The following is a 20,037-nucleotide window of genomic DNA, read 5'->3' as shown; positions in this document are numbered from 1 at the left end:
TTCCCTAGAGAGAGAGGGAGAGAGAGAGAGAGAGAGAGAGAGAGAGAGAGAGAGAGAGAGAGAGAGAGAGAGAAGGAGAGAGAGAGAGAGACCGACCCAACAACATTGGAAACAATTGCAATGAAAATGACCAAATCTGGTATAATGCATTCTACTCAAGTAGCCAGGGAAAGAAAAAAAAGTGGTAGGTACCTTGCCTACTAATCATGGTTACACTTGCCATGATTGTAATGTCAGTATGCACATAATATTTATGACAAGTCTGTAAACATAGGTCATGTGAACTTGTTACACTATAACAGGACAGGGGTTAGAAACTACCACCTCTTCATGAATTTAGAAAGTAGCTGTATGGCACTTGCTACCAGAAGGTAATGCTCACTGGTTTCATAACCAGGATGTCTAGTGTTAAACACATTTCAGACTCTTGCTCTCTGCAGTTAAATACTGTCAAAGTAGATCTGCCCCCAAAATGAAGCATATTTTGGCACCTGTGCTGAACGCTGCTACAAGGGCAAGCAAGTGCAAACAAAAATAACAGTCATGATTTTGTCACATTCATAACTTTTCATAGAAAAATATAAATATATTCCCTGAATTGTAGGACAAAAAAATAATTTCAACAGCCAACTTTCACCATAAATTCCAGTCCACTTCCTTTAAATGAACTGGTTTTCCCTCAAGGTCATAAGGTGCAATCATCAAAATCTAACACATTTTCTAAGCTTCTCTCATCATCCCCATCATGGTATCTCACGGTCCTTCTACCCTGATTTCTCGTTTTTATTTTGGAACGTCGAAGAACTCTCTTAGATTTTGCATAGTCCAAATCCTCCCAGTCATTATCATCCACACTTAACCTAGGGCGTTTGCGTTGTCTTTGTCGCCTCACAGTTTTAGGTATGTTAGCTGTAAAAGTTTTACCTTTTCTAACTACTTTTGCTTTTCCTTTCGTTTTCCTCTTTTTGGTTTTTGTCTCATCAGCAGAGTCAACATCTGACTCAGTCCCAGACCCCAAATCTGAATCAGATTTAGGACTAGTGTCAGGTCCGCACTTCGAATTCCCTGTTGTTTCTGAAGTCTTCGCATTTTCCAGCTCAGGATGCAGTCTCTTCCTTTTCGTTTCCGACTTGGCGGCTTCCTGTGCGTCCTCAATCACTTCTGTCTTACTGAAAGGAGCCTTCCCATAGGTCCTGAGTCTTCTGCCATTCCACCTGCGCAACCCATAATTCAATTCCTCTTCAAAATTATTCTCTGCAGTAGCTTTTTGCGCCAAAGTTGACTCAGAAGAAAATTTTCTACGAATCTCACCCCCTGGATTACGGCTTTTGGAATCCTCCTCTGAAGACCCAACTGAGGAATTCTTTGTTCTCCAAGGCGCAGCAGTTGTTCTGTGATTACTCGTCTGCCTGGCAGGCCTGCTCTCATGTGCGGAATCTGACACCCCTTCAGAGTCTGAGTCCCCACTCAGAGGCTGCTTTGTGCTGTTGATCCTGCCCTCCCAGTCGGCATGGGCGGGCTCGCCTCCACAGGAACGCGGTTCATCTGGCCCTTCACCGTCTACAGCTCCCTCGGAATCACTCCCATTCGGCTCAGCTGTGGGACGTGCAACACGGAGGGGCTTTTTCCTTCCATTTTTGCTTCTAGTACACACATTTCCTAAACTAGCATCTCCCACATCACTCATGAGCTTTATCTTACTGGCCGCAGTGGCCGCACATCTTCGAGGAATCCTCAGGAGACCCGTTTTGGCTTTTGATGACTTCTTAACCACCTTGGAATTGCCGTCTGAGTCACTGGAACAGACCCTTTTCCTGGAAAATTTTCTGCTGTGTCCATGGTCTTGTGATGCAGAATCTAAAAATTAAGAGTATTCCTTTAATCTTTAATAGAAGACTAAGTCTAAAGGAATTCAATGTTCAATATTTTAAACAACTTCATCCAGAATTCTTCTTATTAACTTGGAAGGAGCATGGCAGTAAGTGGGGCGGACTCTTAATACTTGAGAGCAGTGACTGTCTCAGCCTCAGCACCATTCACAAGTATAACACGCTCCCATCAGTACCATCTCAGGCCTTTCTACCTACATGACAAAACACCTGACACTAGAAGATCTGATTTGCATGAATACAGACTAAGCTCTCTTTACCACCACACTAAGGTATGGAAACTAATCACTTACCCTCAGCCTCCCAGAAACTTTTCTGAACTTCACAAGTTCCAACTACATAACCTACTTTGCCTCCTGCTCCTTAATATTCTTCATCAGTACCCACTTACCAGGACTACAATCTTAACAAGTTATTTCACCTCTCCATGCTCCAGAGTTGTTAGTAAAATGGACAATAATAGTACCTAGCTTTTAAAAGGTATGAAGACTAAACTGATTAATAAACATAAAGCATTTAGAAAAACTTCCTGATACACAGAAATAGCTCAGTAACTGTTCTGTTAGCTGCTATCATTACTTACCACATACCTTTCAACCAGTTCTCCCTTTTCTCTCCTCTTCTCAAACTTTCATCACCAGTTTAAAAATGTGCTTGCCTCGGCTTTTCTTAAACCCACAGCCAACACTATATCCCCATCACCAATACAAGAAATGAAATCTTTAACAGAAATAGTTAAGGCCAAGACTGCCTGTTACGTGAATACAGCTCAGCGTACTGGAGCAACAGTTGTGTCTCTACGCAGGAACAGAAAGCACATGCAGGAAGGGGCAGGGGGAAGGCACGGGTGGGGAGCAAACACCGGGCGAGGAGAAGCTTCATGGGAAAAAAACAAAGTACGCTGGAAGAAAAGGAGGACACTGAGAACAAATCAGTGAAATGGTTCGAATTACCGTTCATAAAACTGTTGGCTTTTTCTGTTGTTTTGTCATCATCTGAATCCAAATCAGTTTCAGATACATGATCTGAGAAACACTGGGACCCAGCAATAGGGCCAGACTTCGAATTTCCCGAAAGCCGGCTTGTTTCCATTTCATGACATCTGCCATCTTCTCTACCTTCTTCAGATTCGGAGTCATCTGAATCACTGAAGATTTTTGCTTTTTTAAGGAAAGTTGCATGCTTGCGACCTGTGTTGTGTTTCCTGCCAGCATATTTTCTCAGTTCAGAACCTGCTTCCTCCTCTTCCTCTGATGCGCTTTCTGCCTGCAGTTTCTGCCCAGATGTCGATGGGCCAGCAGTCCTGTTATGTCCATTATCCCAACCATGACTTTTAGAGTCGTCTTCAGAAGACTCTATTTTGAGAAATTTTGTTTTAGAAGTTGGAGTGTGGGACTTGTAGCCATTAGCATGCCAGCCTTTCCGGATGGCCTGCAAATCACTTTCTGACTCTGAATCTCCATCTTCAGAGTCACTGGCAGCACTCTGGGCAGCACAAGAGCTGAGCACTGGTGACGGCTGATTTTGGTCTTTCAGCTCCTCTTCAATTTCTGACTTTAAGCTCTGATCATCTTCTGAATTATGTAGTAACTTTTGTCTAGCTACAGCAGAAGCATTGCGGTGAGGCAGTTTACGGCCAGAACAGACACTTTCCGAGCTAGAATTCTCCTCTGCGTCACTCATTAGCTTTATCTTATTGGCAGCCACAGCAGCACACTTTCGTAGAACTTTCCGATTATTTCCCGCTCTGGCTTTTCGCCTTTCCCCAGTCTCCAATGAATTGTTATCAGAATCACTTAAATAGACTCTCTTTCGAGTGGCTTTTCTGCCACATCCATTTTCTAAAGAAACTGGACCTAGAAATAAAGTACAGTATGATTAGAAAGGTCTTCCTTATTTCAACATGATTTTGATGACTTTATTATTTTAGTACTAATACTAATGTTCCTTATTTTTCACTGCCAAAATAATTCCCTTTCTAAATCTAAAAGGCCTAAAGGATGGAACAGAATAGACAGCCAACAAATAAATCTACACATATGTGGTCAATTAATTTATGACAAAGAAGGAAAGAATATACAATGGGAAAGGGACAGACTCTTCAATAAACGGTACTGGGGAAACTGGACAGCCATATGCAAAAGAACCAACTGGACTACTATCTTATACCCCAAACAAAAATCGTAACTAAAAATGGATTAAAGACTTGAATGTGAGACCTAAAACCATAAAACTCCTAGAAACCATAAGGGGTAAGCCCCTTGACATTGGCCTAGGTGATGGTGATGAGTTTTTAGATCTGACTCCAAAAGCAAAGGCAACAGAAGCGAAAGTGAACAAGTGGGACTAAATCACCAAACTAAAAAGCTTCTGCACAGCAAAAAAGTCATCAACAAAATGAAAGGCAGCCTACTGAATGGGAGAAAATATTTGCAAATCATATATCTGATAAGGGTTAGTAATATTCAAAACATATAAAGAACTCATACAACTGACTAGCAAGAAACCAATCCAATTAAAAAATGGGCAGAGGATTTGAATAGACATTTTTCTAAAGAAGACATACAGGTAGTCAACGTGTACAGAAAAGATGCTTAACATCATTAATCATCAGGAAAACCAAATCAAAACCACAATGAGATATCACTTCACACCTGTTAGAATGGCTATTATCAAAAAGACAAAAAATAAAAAATGTTGGCGAGGAGAAAAGGGAACTCTTGTGCACTGCTGGTGGGAATATAAATTGGTGCAGCCACTGAGCGAAGTGTCCATCAATAGATAAATGGATAAACAAGATGTGGAGTGTATGTACAATGAACTATTAGTTATAAGAATGGAATCTAGCTATTTGCAACAACACGGAGGGACCCTGAGGGCACTATGCTAAGTGAAATAAGTGTGTGTGTGGGGGGGGGGGGGGGGGAGGGGGGGGGGACGACGACAAATTCTCTGTGATCTCACTTACATGTGTAATCTAAAAAAACAAATAAAACCAAGCTCACAGATACCAAGAACAGACTGGTGGTTGGGGGGGCGGGGGGGGGGCGCGCAGGCACGTGGCAGCAAAATGGGTGAAGGGGTCAAAAGGTATTAATTTTCAGGAATATAATAAATCGTGGGGATGTAATGTACAGCATGGTGACTATAGATAACACTGTACTGCATACGTGAAAATTGCTGAGAGAGCAAATCTTAAAAGTCCTCATCACAACAAAACCAAATTTTTAAAACTATATATGGTGATGGATGATAACTAGACCTGTGGTCATTTCTCAATGTATAGAAATATCAAATCATTATCTTGTACACCTGAAACTAATATAATGTTATATGTGAATTATACCTCAATTTTTTTTAAAAAGCCTAAAGGACATTTACTCATATGTAAATGCATTAAAGCAATAAACCCTTCGATGTTTAGCTCTTGGATTCTCTCGGTATGCATTCCTCCAAAGCACCACTGAGAGTCTCTTACCAGCTTTTCTCTGAGCAGCCCTGGTTCTGGTCGCCCTGAGGGTGCTGCTTCTGGCCAGCCTACCACGGAAGGAGGGCTCACGAGCTCTCAAACTCTCTCTGCTTTCCTCAGAACTACATGAGGCTGAAGACGACGAAGAGGTACCTAAGGAATCTTCCATTTCACTTTCTAAGAAAAATAAAGTTCGTTACATATAGCCTCCTATCTTTACACACATAAGCAGTTATTTCATAACAAAAGACTTAAATCCGGTTCTTAAAATCCTTTTATGTTTTAAAAAATTGTTCCAAAGAAGAGCTGAAAAAATTTTTGGTACTAAAAGGTAATAATCAGCATTCTGAATCAAGTTCTCTTATTTCTGAAAGTAGCATATTGATCCTAGTTTGGATTCAGACAATACAGTTTATATATTGAATACATAAACTTCCACTTAAAAATTTCATTAGCTCCATCCACTCTCCATTCTCATCTGTTATATGAAACAGCTATTTCCTACAGGAAAGGCACTACCATTTCAAGTCTAGCATTTCAGTAGACAAACTCCGAGGTGTCTCTAGTAGCCCTTCCTAACAGCACAGTTACACCACACATGCATTCAGCTCACAACAGGTCATTTCCACATGCTATAAAAAAAACGGAGGGGGGGAACTGAGATGGATAATTTAAATAGTACAGGTCACTTTCCCCCACTATTCCCCATAAATGAGTGCATGCCCCAGTGTGAGCACAAGATACCTAATTTCCTGTTTCTTCATTCAGACTCGCTTCTTACATGACTATCACAGAATGAAAATGTCATCAAAATGAGTGGGAACGTATTGTTAAAAAACAAAATTCTACTCCATAATACAACCCAACTCCATGTTAGTGAAGGATGCAGCTGTGATAGGAGGGTATCGGTCACCAAAGTGTGCCACCTCCTTTGAAAGGGCTCTGCTGTTTGTCCGCTTTGACTGTTCTGCTCTATTCCATCGCCCGGCACACTGACTGTACCCGGATTCTTCCCCTTCCCTGCACATCACTGCCAAATTGACCGCTCTCCCTGATACAGAATTCGTCATGGGACTCCCTTACTCAGCAAGAGACACAACCAAGTAATCCAAACACTTCTGCAAGGCTTACTAGTCTCTAAAACGTGGCTGCACTCTACCTGTTTGCTCCTAATACTTTAAATTACAACAGTAATTATTATACTACCCTTGTAAGTCACCAAGAGCACTCAGAGCAATACTGAAGAACATCAACACCACAGACACTCACACAGTGCCAACAGTGTTAGCATCACCCGCTGTCATCACACTACCAAATGACAACATTCTAAAGAGGGTAAAATCTACTAGGTCATCAGCTTTAAACTTACATCACTGCCATGCTTTGTTTTTTTTTAATTTAAAGAAATACAAAAATGTCAAATTTTGCACATGAAGTGTGGTATTTATATCATATTATTTAAAATACAAAGGATTCAAATTTGCCTAAAATGTGGCTGTACCATTTATTAAGAACAGTGCTTATCACACATATTTGAATAGTCTGTATTTGCTGCCTTTGTCTCGTATGTTGAACTGTAAACTCCTTGAGTGTGAAGGCCATGTCTTTGGCAGCCCTTCCTCTAAACCCACACTCGCTAAGCAGTGGTACACACTTGAGCACTCGATGGCTGGAGAACAATGTTCTATTACTTCTCACCAGATAATGTAGAACCATTGGTCACAGTGACAGGCCTGTTTCTTCTTGTTCTTTCTGATGAATCTGTTGAATCTGAAGAGTCACCAGAAGTAACACCCGAAGAGACACTAGCACTTCCCTTGTGGCTTCCAGAATAAGCTGCCCGACTTGAGGTAGACTGGGCCGGGGAACCTGCCAACTCAGGACTTACTCTTGTCTGAGATTTTAAACGCTTCTGCTTGGTATTTCTGGTCAAAGATATGAACAAAGGAACAATATTTAATAAAACAGAAAATGCCTAAATAAAAATGTATTATTATTTGATCTGAGAATAATTTTAGATCGAAACATTAAAATATTTGTTATTAACATCTTTTTTCTGGTATGGATTACTATTAATATTCTCTTATTCTAAATTTGAGATTGTTTTATTCCAAATTAGAGTAATGAACAAATGATCCAAGTGACAGAGCTACAGAAAATCATACTGAAAACCTTAGGTTCTTTGGGTTAAATGCTAAGGGGAGCCAACACTTAATGTAATACAGACGTTCGTTCGCGTGATGAAGCGGAGTCTCACTATGACTCAACTTTCTCTCTAGTCTCCCATTTATATGTTTCTAAACACAATATAAAATTAAGAGGAGAAACCAACATCTAAGCGCCAGTTCACCATGTTTGGCCCCTGAGCCATGGATTATGGGGAAAAATAGTGGCAGTTTAAAACAAGATAATCTTTATATTTACATTAAATATCTGGGTACTACTCCCTTTGAGATAATCCTATTTTCCTTAAAAATAAAAAGATAAATGGGCTTTTTAGGAGTACCTAAAGCATTTCAGCTAAGAGATAACCACAATTCTTGAAAGCAGTAATTGTTTGTCATCATAATCAAGAAAACAAGCTTGTTATGTCAAAATTTTAACTTCCATTAATATTACTGGAGGGCAGACCAGTACAAAAAGAAATAATTGCATGCTTAAACTCATCACAGACTTAATTTTCAACAGCAGACAAGCTGATAATACCTCAAGAGTAAAACCTCCATTTTTTTCTGTTTTTATTAACTGTTAAGATTCTTGGTTCAAAGAAAAAGTAGTTTTTAAAAACAAACAAAAAACGTTAAAAACTCATACAATAATAGACAAACCCAAACTGAGAGTCATTTTATAAAATAAATGATCCATATGTCTCAAAAAATGTCAATCAAGAAGACAAAGGTTGAGGGGCCAGCCAAGTGGCTCAGTCGGTTAAGAGTTGGATTAAGAGCCCACGGGCTCTGAGCAACGGGGCGACCGATTCGATTCCCACATGGGCCAGTGACGCTGCGCTTGAGTTGAGCTGCCAACAGGTGGCAGGATGGCTCAGCTGGTGTAACAAGATTGCCTGTTCAATGGTAGGCTATGCCCACCCACAACTAAGACTAAACTTGGCACCTTGAACTGAGCTGCCGCCCAGGTGGCTCAGTGGATAGAGTGTGCACTCTTAACAAGGCTGCTGGGTTCAACTCCCGCATGGGATGGTGGCTATGCTCACCCACAACTAAGATTGTAATACAGCAAGCACCTTGAGCTTAGAGGCCACGAGCTGCAGACGGGAAGCCAGATGGCGACTGGTGCCCTCCACAACAAAGGCTGAAGAACAACTTGGCTGGTCCCCTTCCCCAATTCCCCAACACTGTTCCCCTCCCCCAATTCCCCAATAAAATCTTAAAAAAAAAAAAAGACAAAGATTGAAAATAAAAGTCCAGATTAAAAGAGACTAAAGAAAGAAACATAGGAATTAAATGCAATGCATGATCTAGGTTAGAAAAAAAATTTGCCTTGACATTATTGCGTCAACTATAGAAACACAAATTAGGTGTGGTTAGAACCCTGTTCTTAGCAAATCTACACGAAATATTTAGGGATAAAGGAGAATGATGTCACCAATATTCTTTTGAATGGTTTAAAAGCAAAAAATGTTAACAGAATGATAAAGCAAAAATAAAGCAATTGTGCATAAAGTGAGCAACTGATGCATCCAAGTAGAGTACACAGTTCTTTGAATTATTTTCAACTTTTCTGTAATTCTGAAATTATTTCAAAATGAAAAGTTAGAAAAAAGAGATGGGGGAGGACTCACACAGTACTGTGTAACACATGTACTTGAATTACAGGTTGCAAAGCAGCTAGGTCATTTACCTAAGGAGGATGTTTATCTATTCCAATGAGGCTCTGTTATTCTAAACATGGGGAACAAGGATGCAATGAGGACCTCAGCAAATCATCTCCCCCAAAAAGCAAAAATAAGGCTGACAAAAAAATCCAAAACATCCATTTCAGAACTCTGGAAAGTAATTAAAGGCATTTAACAAATTAAAAAGTGTTATTCAAGAAAAACCTCTGAATCTAAGTAATGTGGAATCTTTGGCATTTAACTTGGGGCTCCTCGCGGTCACATCCACACCCCCCAATACTGTTGCATGATGGCCCTGAGGACCAGGATTAGCAGGTACAGGGAGCTGACCGGATATGGGAGCCCCACAGGAAAGGCGCAGGCCCAAGGGCACTAAAAATATTGCTGGCAATACAATGGTTACAGCCAGAAAGAGTTCAGCCAGAAACCTAAAAAGGAAGATTTAGGGAATGGGACAACCTTAGAAGTCTTTGAAGCATCTTCCTGGGGATGTACAAGCTTCCACACATATTCAAGAGAGACTGGAGAGAGCCAAGTTATTATTTATTACTCATCCTTGGCTGACTTTGAGACTCTTAGCAGATAAAATATAAGCAAAAAGCGAGGTGTGCCCTATCTCACAGACAGACCCCTTCAGAAAACAGGGGAAGCCTTACCTAAAGTCTGTAAGGACAAGTTTCTGACCAGTGAGCTATGATGAGCCAGGGAAGACATCTAGAAAAACAGGCTCAAAAAATTCAAAAAATGAACGTTTATTGGGGTGACAATTGTTAGCTAAGTTACATAGATTTCAGGTCTACAATTCTGTAATACATCATCTATTTATCACATTGTGTGTTCACTACCCAGAGTCAGTTCTCTTTCTAAAAATTTTTTTGAAAGGAGACTTCAGCAACTAAACACTGCAGAGAAGACAGACTCTATAGAAATTGGTCTAGTCAATTCACTAAACAAAGCCAGCAGCAACATCCACCGATGAGGGAAAACATCACACTCCAGAGCTGCTACAATACATTAACAACAAAAGCTGGGGTAAATACCGTATTTGCCGGCGTATAAGACGATTTTTTGGCCCTGAAAAATATGCCTCCAAGTGGGGGGTCGTCTTATACGCCAGGTACACTTCAGATAGACTGCCCATAGTGCTTGCCCCATGCCATAGTGGCCTCCCGATGCCCGCCCACTTCATTCCACATACCGTTCAGGCATCAGCAGCGCTGCTGGGTGTATGCTCGGCTGTTATGCGATTTTGCTGTTATGCGATTTTACCACACTCGCAAAATCGCACACAGCCGACCATACACCCAGTATGATAGCGCAAAATCGCGAATCGCGATTTATGTATATGTTTGATTACATACAGCCTTGTGACAGTTTTCCTGCATGTCATAAGCATTTGAATATAAATATAAATGTTGAAATCAAATCTGATATTGTTTTACCTTTTATTTGGTGTGTGGAAGGTGTGCGGAAGAGGGGGTAGTCTTATACGGCGAGTATATAACAAACTCTGTATTCTGAGTGGAAATGTTAGGGGGTCGTCTTATACGCCCAGTCGTCTTATACGCCGGCAAATACGGTATGACTTCCAGAGTTGCCACATTATTAAATATGTCCAGTTTTCAACAAAAAATTACGAGATATAGAAACAAGAAAGATTGTCCATATACAGGAAAAAATGCCATCAAGAACCTGCCACTGAGAGGACCCAAACGTTGGACTAGAAATTGTTAAAATCAAAAACAAATGGAGACAAGCCTTGAAAATTCCCTGAGCAGACAAAGCCAGTTTACTCATAAAAATAAAGCTTAACTTCGCTTATTTTGCAAGACTAACTTGACCTGGGTCATTTCTTGCTTATGCCTCTGGAAATTATACACAAAACTCGAACTATTTCCCAAAGTTGATATAAGGTAACTAAGGAAGATTTTCATATTATAACCAATCACTGTGAAGAATAAAATAGTCTCTGAACCTCATTCCATGTTTTGCTGTAAGTGCTTCTGGTTTACAAACTGTCTTTTTGGTGTGTGCACAGTAAACTTTTACTAATTACTACACTTCAGTGATTCACTGGTTTTACTTCAGCTATTTCTGAATTTTTGATAAAATATTTAAATCAACAACTATAAATATGTTTGAAGACTAAATGAAATGTTTACAGAATTAAAGAAAAGTATGATGACAGAGAATATCAATAAAGAGATAGAAATTATAACAAACAAACCAAATAGAAATTCTGGAGTTGCAAAGTACAACTGAAATAACTATTCATGAGATGGGCCCAATGGCAGAGATGGTACAAGAATCAGTAAATTTGAAGGTAGGTCAGTCAATAAAGATTATCCAGTCTGAAGAACATAAAGAAAAACAAAACAAAAACAAGAAAAAAACAAAATGAAGAGAGCATCAGAGACCTGTGGAGACCATTAAACATACCAGCATATGTATAATAGGTACCCCGGAAGGAGAAGAAAAAGGCAGGAAAAAAATACTGGAAGAAATAATAGCTGAAAACCACCCAAATTTGATGAAAAACATTACATATCCACAAAGCTAGACAAATTCCAAGGAGGATAAACTGAAAGAAATCCACACCTATACACATCATATTTAATTGCCAGATAAATACAAAGAGAAAACCTTGAAAGCAGCAAGAGGAAAACAGCTCCATATGTACAAGGGAGGGAGCCTCAATACATATGGAGGAGTCAACAGCTGACTTCTCATCAGAAACAGTGGAGGTCAGCAGGCAATGGCATGAAATATTTAAAATGCTGAAGGAAAAACGCTGTCGACTAGGAATTCTATGTCCAATATAACTAGTCTTAAAGAATGAATGTGAAATTAAGAGTCCCAGGTAAACAAAGACTAACAGAATTAATTGCAAGTACATCTGCCTTACAAGATATATTAAAGGACTTTAGGCTGAAAAATGACACCAGAGGGTAAGTCACATCCACAAAAAGATATCAAGACCACAGGGAAAGTTAATTACGTAGGTAAGTAAAATAGCAGTATAAATACTTGTTTTCTTAACTGATTTAAGACAACTGCATAAAACATAAAGATGTAATATGACATTAACAGCACAAACAAGCAGAGGAAGAGAGCTAAACTACAAAATTCTTATATCTATAGAAATTAAATACTATTACCCCAAACGAGGTTGTTTTCAATTGAGATGCATAGTATAATCCCCAGAACCACCACGAAGAAATCCAGCAAGAGTATTATGCACACTCAAGCTGCACATGGAAAGAAACTAAACATTGGATAACTCAATTTTCACATTCCAATTCTTTAAAAAACCTGTAAATTTGATTTTCTTAAAAATATTTTTATTGGGGATTATTGGGGAACAGTGTGTTTCTGCATGACCCATCGGCTCCAAGTCAAGCAGTTGTTTCAATCTAGTTGTGGAGGGCACACCTCAGTGGCCCATATGGGGATCGCACAGACAACCTTGGTGTTATGAGCACTGCGTCCTGTGCTCCAACCACCTGAGCTAACCGGCCATCCCAATTTGATGTTAATATAAGCTACATAGTCAAAGAAGACAAAATATAAATTAATATTAAATTACTGATAAAAGAGAATAAACCCTGCATTTCATACTTCTTCTTTACCACTAATTCTCAGTAAAACATAAACACATTATACCTAATGGATATTTTCCCATACACAATCAAATGCTCACTGGCCAAACATAGTAATCACTTCACTCTCTGAATTAACAAAGTTTCTTATGCAAAAAAATGACACTTCAAATTTTCCTTGATGAGGTTTTTTAAATTAATGTTTTTCATTAAATGCTTATAAATTTACATAATTACAGATCAATGCAACAGCTCTATATACATATTGCTTCAAGTCAAAAGACTATACTTTTCTGAATATACTGTACTCTAAAATGATTCAGAATTTTTAGTATAATGAAGTCAAAGATGTTTTCACAACCTGAGGTTTTACAAAGCTGCGCACAGAGCCTGCAGTAATAACCAATTCACCTGACACTTCTGTTGGCCTGGTTGACACAGGTATAACTTTGCCGTCTCTGGAATCTCTGGCTCCTTCGAAGTTGTTCTTTGAATTTTTGACCAATTTTAAAATCAGAGGAGATTTTCTTCATTTTTTCTTCAAATAAGGCAGACAATCTCAAGGTCATACTGTAAATCTGCAAGGAGATGAAAGCAAAACTATAACCACAAAATATCTTTTAAAATATTTTTCCAAAAATGACTTAATCATTGAGGGTACTTGCAATCTATTATACTGCTGTTATAGATAATGGCCATTACTTAATTTCCCACCCCTTTGCTTCAATGACATCTGAAAGGAAGTGGAAGTATCTTGGCTTTTCCAGTTTTCACATCTACATGTACAAACCCAAAAATGTCCCCTTCGCCTAAAGTTAGAGGGAGAAGTAGGCTGGTTTTCAGATTGCTACTTAGGCAGCAAAAGAGCAAAAGTTCCCTCCTTGGGGCGAGGGAACAAAAGCATTTCTACACTAGTCTCTACTGGTAATCTGACTGCCTTTCATGCCACTTACATCTAAACATAAATTACAGACAAATGGATACCTTGCATCCAGTAGAAAAAGAAAATATGCCCTGGAACTTTTATATGAAAGATTATGTTTTAAAATTTTTTATAACCACAGATCTTTAAAAGAAAAGCAATGTGATATTAAGTGCTACTATAAGTAACTTTTAGTACAGCTATGTAGTTACAGCAAGTACTCTCTACTTGTCTGCAATCATTCCTGAAAGCACGAGTCTAATGTTCAGAAGCTAAATATCAATCACTATGATGCATGGTGGAGGAGGGTGGAGAGACTCTAACACTAACGAACCTTAAAAAAGAGTATATGAGATAAATGAATTTCATATATGCTTCATATATGCCATATAAAAATATACATATATGTAAAATGAATATGTGAAATTTGTAATCCTTGACATGATCTTTAACAATTATTTTCAATATTTTCTGCATATATTAAATTTATTCTTATCCTTCAAACCTGAAGTCTAACCAAGTTACCAATTTTAACAAGAGTGGTTTTTTCGCAGTCATATTAGGTTTGAAACCTCTGATTATCTTATCACCATTTTCATGTTTTCTCATTAGCTTTTATGTAAAATTCAATAATACATTTGAATTGAAAATAAACATTTAACAAAAATGGGTGCTAAAATTATCAGCTCAACATGAAAATGGGCATGTATAAAAAACCCAACTGACATCACACACAATGAGGAAAGACTGAAAATCTTTCCCTCGAGATCAGGAATGAGACAAAGATGTCTGCTTTCACCACTGCTGTTCAATACTGTGCTTTAAATTCTAGCCAGAGCAATTAGACAAAGAAAAGAAATAAAAATCATTCAATTGGAATGATGGAAGTAAAACTCTATTCATGGATGACATGATTCTACATATAGAAGAAACACTCAAAGATTCCACAAAAAAAGCTATTAGCACATAAATGATTCAGCAAAATTACAGGGTATGAGATAAACACACGAGAATCGGTTGTATTTTCTACACATCAATAATGAACAATCATAAAAAAAATTTTTTAAAGCAATTGTATTTCAAATAGCATCTAAAACAATAAACTCTCTGGGAATAAATTTAACCAAGGAGGTGTAAAACTTGTCACCGAAAATTACAAAACACTGCTCCAAGAAATTAGACCTAAATAAATAGGAAAACATCCCGTTAAGAAACAGGAAGACTTAACATTGTTAGGATGTCAATATTGTGCAAAGCAATCTACACATTCAACGTAATCTCTATAAAAAATTCAAAGGAGTTTTTCAGAAATGGCCAAGCCAGTCCTCAAATACACAATGACTTGAAAGGGCCCCTGAGTAGCCAAATCTTGAAAAAGGACAAAGTGGGAGGACTCACATTTCCTGATTTCGAAACTTACTACAAAGCTACAGTCAACAAAACACTGTAGTGCTGACATAGACGAATAGATGGACAGACAGACACATACACACAGACCAATGGAATAGAACTGAGTTCAGAAATAAACCCATGTATCTGTGGCCAACTGATTTTCAAAAAGGATGCCAAGTTCATTCAATGGGGGAAAGGACAGTCTTTTCAACAGATGGTGCTGAGATAAATGCATTTGCACAGGCAAAAGAATGAACTGGACCCCCTACCTTACACCACATACAAATATGAACTCAATATGGATCAACAATTTTAGCGTAAGAGTGGGCCACTAAACTCTTAGAAGACGGTGAATTTGGCAATGGATTCCTAGACGTGAAACCAAAAGCACAAGAAACCAAAGAAAAAAAATAGACTAAACCTCATCAAAATGAAAAACTTTTGTATATCAAAGGATATTATCAACAAGTGAAAAGACAATGCACAGAATGAAATAAAATATTTGGAAAACATTTATCTGACAAGGGTTTAATATCCAGAATATATTAACAAATTCCTACAACTCAACAAAAAGACAAAAAATCCAATTAGAAAATGGGCAAAGCACTTGAATAGATATTTCTCCAAAGACATACAAGTAGCCAATAAGCACATGAAATGATACACAACGGCCTTCATGTATTGACTACATTTTCTTATTTTCTGTATTCTTGATGCTCTGGCATTTGGAGACTCGATCCTTGAGAGACTATCCCTTCTGTGGCTAGCTAATTAATTCCTAAAGATAACGAAAGACTCCCTTACAAGTATGTCTTCGATATATAAAACAATCAATCTAGAATTCACATCCTTCGTCTTCATCCAACTCTCCCACACCAAGCCGATATCCCCCTATGCTACCTCATCCCGGGGCCAGGAACCAGACATCTGGAGACCACCCCGATCAGCCAACACTCCCAGAATTATTCAAGCTAGTCAATCCTAACATGTTTACTTCACCAGGCCTTGCCTTCCTGCAAACACCCCAGTATCATATGCTCTGAACCATGCTCGTCCCTTTCTCCCCCTCTGCCTGCTGTCCATCTCCGTGTGGCCCTCCAAGGGGGGGTGGGGGTCATACCTCCTTGTTTCTAGGGATCTGTGAGAATACCCTTCTTCCTTCCTGACAATCACTTCTGTATCTGCATGTCTTACCATGCCTGATTAACATAAATCCCACGTACAATTTGTAATAAGTCGTAAGAGAAATGCAAATCAAAAACCACAATGAGACAATACTTCACACTCACTAGGGTGGCTACAATTAAAAAAAAAAAGAAAAGAAAGTAACAAATATTGGCCAGGATGTGGAGAAACTGGCATCCTCATACATTGCTAGTAGGAATGTAACATGGTGCAGCCATCATGAAATAGTTTGGTGGTTCCTAAAAAAGCTAAACATACAATCACCCTATAAACGAACCTGCAATTCCACTCTTTAGTGTACACCCAAGGAAACTGAGGGCAAGAACTCTTACAGATACTTGTATTCCAATACTCACTACAGCATTAATCACAACAGCCAAAAAGTAGAAACAACTCGTGTCCATCCAGAGATAAATGGATCAACAAAATGCCATATACCCAACCCATACAATGGAATATTATTCAGCCATAAAAAGAAATAAAGTTCTAATACATGCTACAACATGGATGAACCTTTAAGACATTGTAAGTGAAATAAGCCAGACAGAAAAAGGACAAACATTGTAGTATTCAACTTATACGCAATATCTAGAATAGGCAAATTCATAGAGATAGAAATTAGATTAGAGGCTACCAAGGGCTGAGGGAAGGGGAAAATGTGGAGTTATTGCTTAATGGTTTTAAAGTTTCTGTCTGCAGTGATGAAAGTTTTAGAAATAGATAGCAGTGATGGTTGAACAATACTGTGAATGTAATTATGAATTATACCCTTAAAATGATTAAAATATTTTGTTATGTAGATTTACCTGCAATTTTGAAAATCTGACAATGTAATGTACCAAAAACCATTAAACTGAACACTTTAAATGGTGAGATATATGGTATGAATCCTCTAACATGTATTTCAAACAAAAGGGGGACTAAAGACATGAATGAAATTTTTTTTCTTTCTGGAAATCAACAGCCACACAAACACTGAATATTGACAGTAACACAAGCTTGAAAAATGCTCGACTTGAATATTACGTTGATCCAATAAGCAATTTGCATATTGAATGCAATGAGTTATCAGACTGAGACAAGAATGAGTACTGCAGGAAGAACACGATAGTGAAGTAATGAGGGGAAAGTGAAATTAAGGCAAAATGATGAATTAACAGTGATAGTCACTGATGGTAAGAGATAGTGCTATAACATCAAACAAGTGCTTTACTTTAAAATCTTCTCAAATTATTGTTTTTAAAAATTACCCAGCACACTGACTACAAGGGTTTATGATGTTTTGTGAAAATTCAGAGTATATGTGCATTGTTGTATTCTTATTATGCTTCGACAAGTTCTGAAATCTTATCCAACATATAACATTTTAACAAAAATTTAGGACTGTGCTCCCCAAAATATTAGCATGCCATTAGTCACACCCCTACCTTTAGATTTCCCTTTTCTTACTTTTAATATTCTTCCAGTAAGTTTCCAACCACTTTTCAAGGTTCTCATATGTCTGAAGAGAGTTTTCTCATTCTACATATCAAATTTAAATCTGTTCATTTTTCACGGCTGCCCTCCCTCTCACCAATCCTCACTTGTTTGTAAAACTTTAGGGAAGAAAAACAATTGTAAGGCAGCAACAGCAGATATCATATTTGGGCAGTGCAGAAGCTCTGTTCTTAGCAGACCTACTACTCTACTCATGTATCTTTAATGTTCCAACCTCTACCAGTTGAGTGGAAAATTATCATCTATACAGACCATGCATGCTCTTTTTTGTGTTTTTTTTTTTTTTCACGAACGACTTTTAAAATTACCTTTGATCTTTTGTTTGGTGTATATGCTTTTGCATTGCTAAATATCAACCGGATGTCTTTGCAAAATTCCAAAGGGCTGTCATAATTTTCCGCTTCTAAAGTTTCTCTTACTGTTCCAAAATCCATTGGAGTATCTATAATATCTCGGTAGTCCTAGGTTTTAAAAACAATAATTAGTTCAAAGATTCAATTCCTGCTTTTACAAATACAAGTATATCAGATTTTTTAAATATTCAAAATGACAGAAGAGAAAATAAATTAGAAGGACCTTAAGAACCATTAATAATTTTTTTAAAAGGCCCAGACACAGAGACGAGGTAATAAATATACCGAAAATGTTACACTCGGTAGCAGGCTATGGAATGGTCTGTATTTCCTCCTTTATAGTCTTCTGTAATATCCAAGCTTTCTACAGTCTATCTATGCTTTATAACCTGACTTCTTTTTAAAGGTCATTTTCCATTCCCCTACTACTGGAGTAAAGACACATTTTTTATCCAATTTATAGTTTTCTTGGGGCTGGGCCTACTTAGACAATAGATAATCACGTAGACTCCTTCATTACATAACTATTCTACAGCTGACTTCGTGGTAAGACAAAAAGCTAACATGAAACCTAGACACGTTACTCTGTAAAAGTTTAATTTAAATACCTCTACCTCAATCTCCTCCACACAAACTAAGAAAAGCCCAAAACATTCCAACAATGGCAACTTACTGGATATTCAACCAAATCAACAGGTTGTCTAAATGGTTCAGAATCTTCACACTGAAAAATTAAGTTCACTAGTTCCTTACACTGTTTCTTCCAGTTGTTTTCAACATAGTTGGTTGCTCTGATGCTCCTTTTCCTCCAATCACGGACCTAAAAACACATTCACAATATTAAGTTTTTCAGTCTTAGCAAACTCACACTATGGTATAGTATTTGATTTTCTATCTACTTTGAGAAAATCCACTTTTCTGTAAAAATCCAATAACGTCACATCTGTTCATCTAGAAACATTTTTCATTCCACCACTTATCTCCCAAGTTTAGTGATTGTTTTCACAGATTTTGAAGTATCACATTGGATAATCTGATGGGCTGGAAAATGGCTCAAAGATCTTTACATCCTAATCCCAAGAACCTGTGACAATGTCACTTTATATGGTAGAAGGGACTCTGCAGGTGTGACTAAAGGTATGATCTTGAGATGGGGAGGCTGTCCTGGATTATCAGGGTGGGCCTAGTGTCATCACAGGGGTCCTTATAAGAGGGGGCAGGACAGTCAAACTGGAAGATGTCGCGCTGCTGGCCTGAAGATGGACGAATGGGGCCGTGAGCCTCTAGAAGCAAGGAAACCACTCTACCCTAGATTTTCCAGAAAGGAACACTGCCTGCTGACATCTTGATTTTAGCGCAGATCCATGTCAAACTTCTAATTTACAGAACTGTAACATAGTATTTGTGTTATTTAAGCCACTAGATTTGTGATTTGCTACAGCAACCATAGCAAACAAATTCTAAACAGATACTAACCACCGGGGAGAATTATATGAAAATGACAATGAGATGATAATATTTCAAGTCTAACTTTTCAATGTTATTTGGGGCAAGCATATTATGAAAATTAATGTTATCAAAAGCTTAAATTTAAACAGCATTTGGATGAAATTTTAAATGTTAACATTTTTTTTTTTACCATTTTCACCTTAATAACCTTTAGTTAACATATCACATTAGAGCTTCAAGAGTTCTGCTGGTGACACCACAATTCTAAGTACCCAATATCCCAAACTTATTTCCACACATCCCCCCAACAAATCCTCATTTAAAAAAAAGGTTCAGGGCCGGCCGAGTGGCGCGATGGTTAAGAACTGGCTTGGGGCACCAGAGGGCCCCGGTTCGGATCCCACATATGAGGGCCAGTGACACTGC

General features: G+C 38.2%; 1 protein-coding gene across 1 annotated transcript in view; it reads right to left on the bottom strand.

Moving 5' to 3' along the window:
- Positions 1-25: 25 nt before the first annotated feature.
- The window catches only part of BRWD1 (bromodomain and WD repeat domain containing 1), a 97,826-nt gene continuing 77,814 nt past the window's right edge, over positions 26-20,037 (bottom strand). Inside the window, exons 32-38 of the mRNA XM_019655761.1 lie at positions 18,836-18,982; positions 18,118-18,270; positions 13,225-13,391; positions 7,057-7,283; positions 5,368-5,535; positions 2,843-3,745; positions 26-1,857 (exon numbers count right to left, since the gene is read on the bottom strand). Of these exons, the coding sequence (XP_019511306.1) occupies positions 686-1,857; positions 2,843-3,745; positions 5,368-5,535; positions 7,057-7,283; positions 13,225-13,391; positions 18,118-18,270; positions 18,836-18,982 (2,937 nt within the window). The 3' untranslated portion in view covers positions 26-685. The remainder of the gene's footprint in view (positions 1,858-2,842; positions 3,746-5,367; positions 5,536-7,056; positions 7,284-13,224; positions 13,392-18,117; positions 18,271-18,835; positions 18,983-20,037) is intronic.

The sequence above is a fragment of the Hipposideros armiger genome, unplaced genomic scaffold (genome assembly GCF_001890085.2).
Source record: "Hipposideros armiger isolate ML-2016 unplaced genomic scaffold, ASM189008v1 scaffold_246, whole genome shotgun sequence".
In the NCBI taxonomy this organism is placed as follows: Eukaryota; Metazoa; Chordata; class Mammalia; order Chiroptera; family Hipposideridae; genus Hipposideros; species Hipposideros armiger.
Note: the sequence above shows the minus strand (reverse complement) of the source record. Positions and strands in the feature narration are given on the sequence as shown.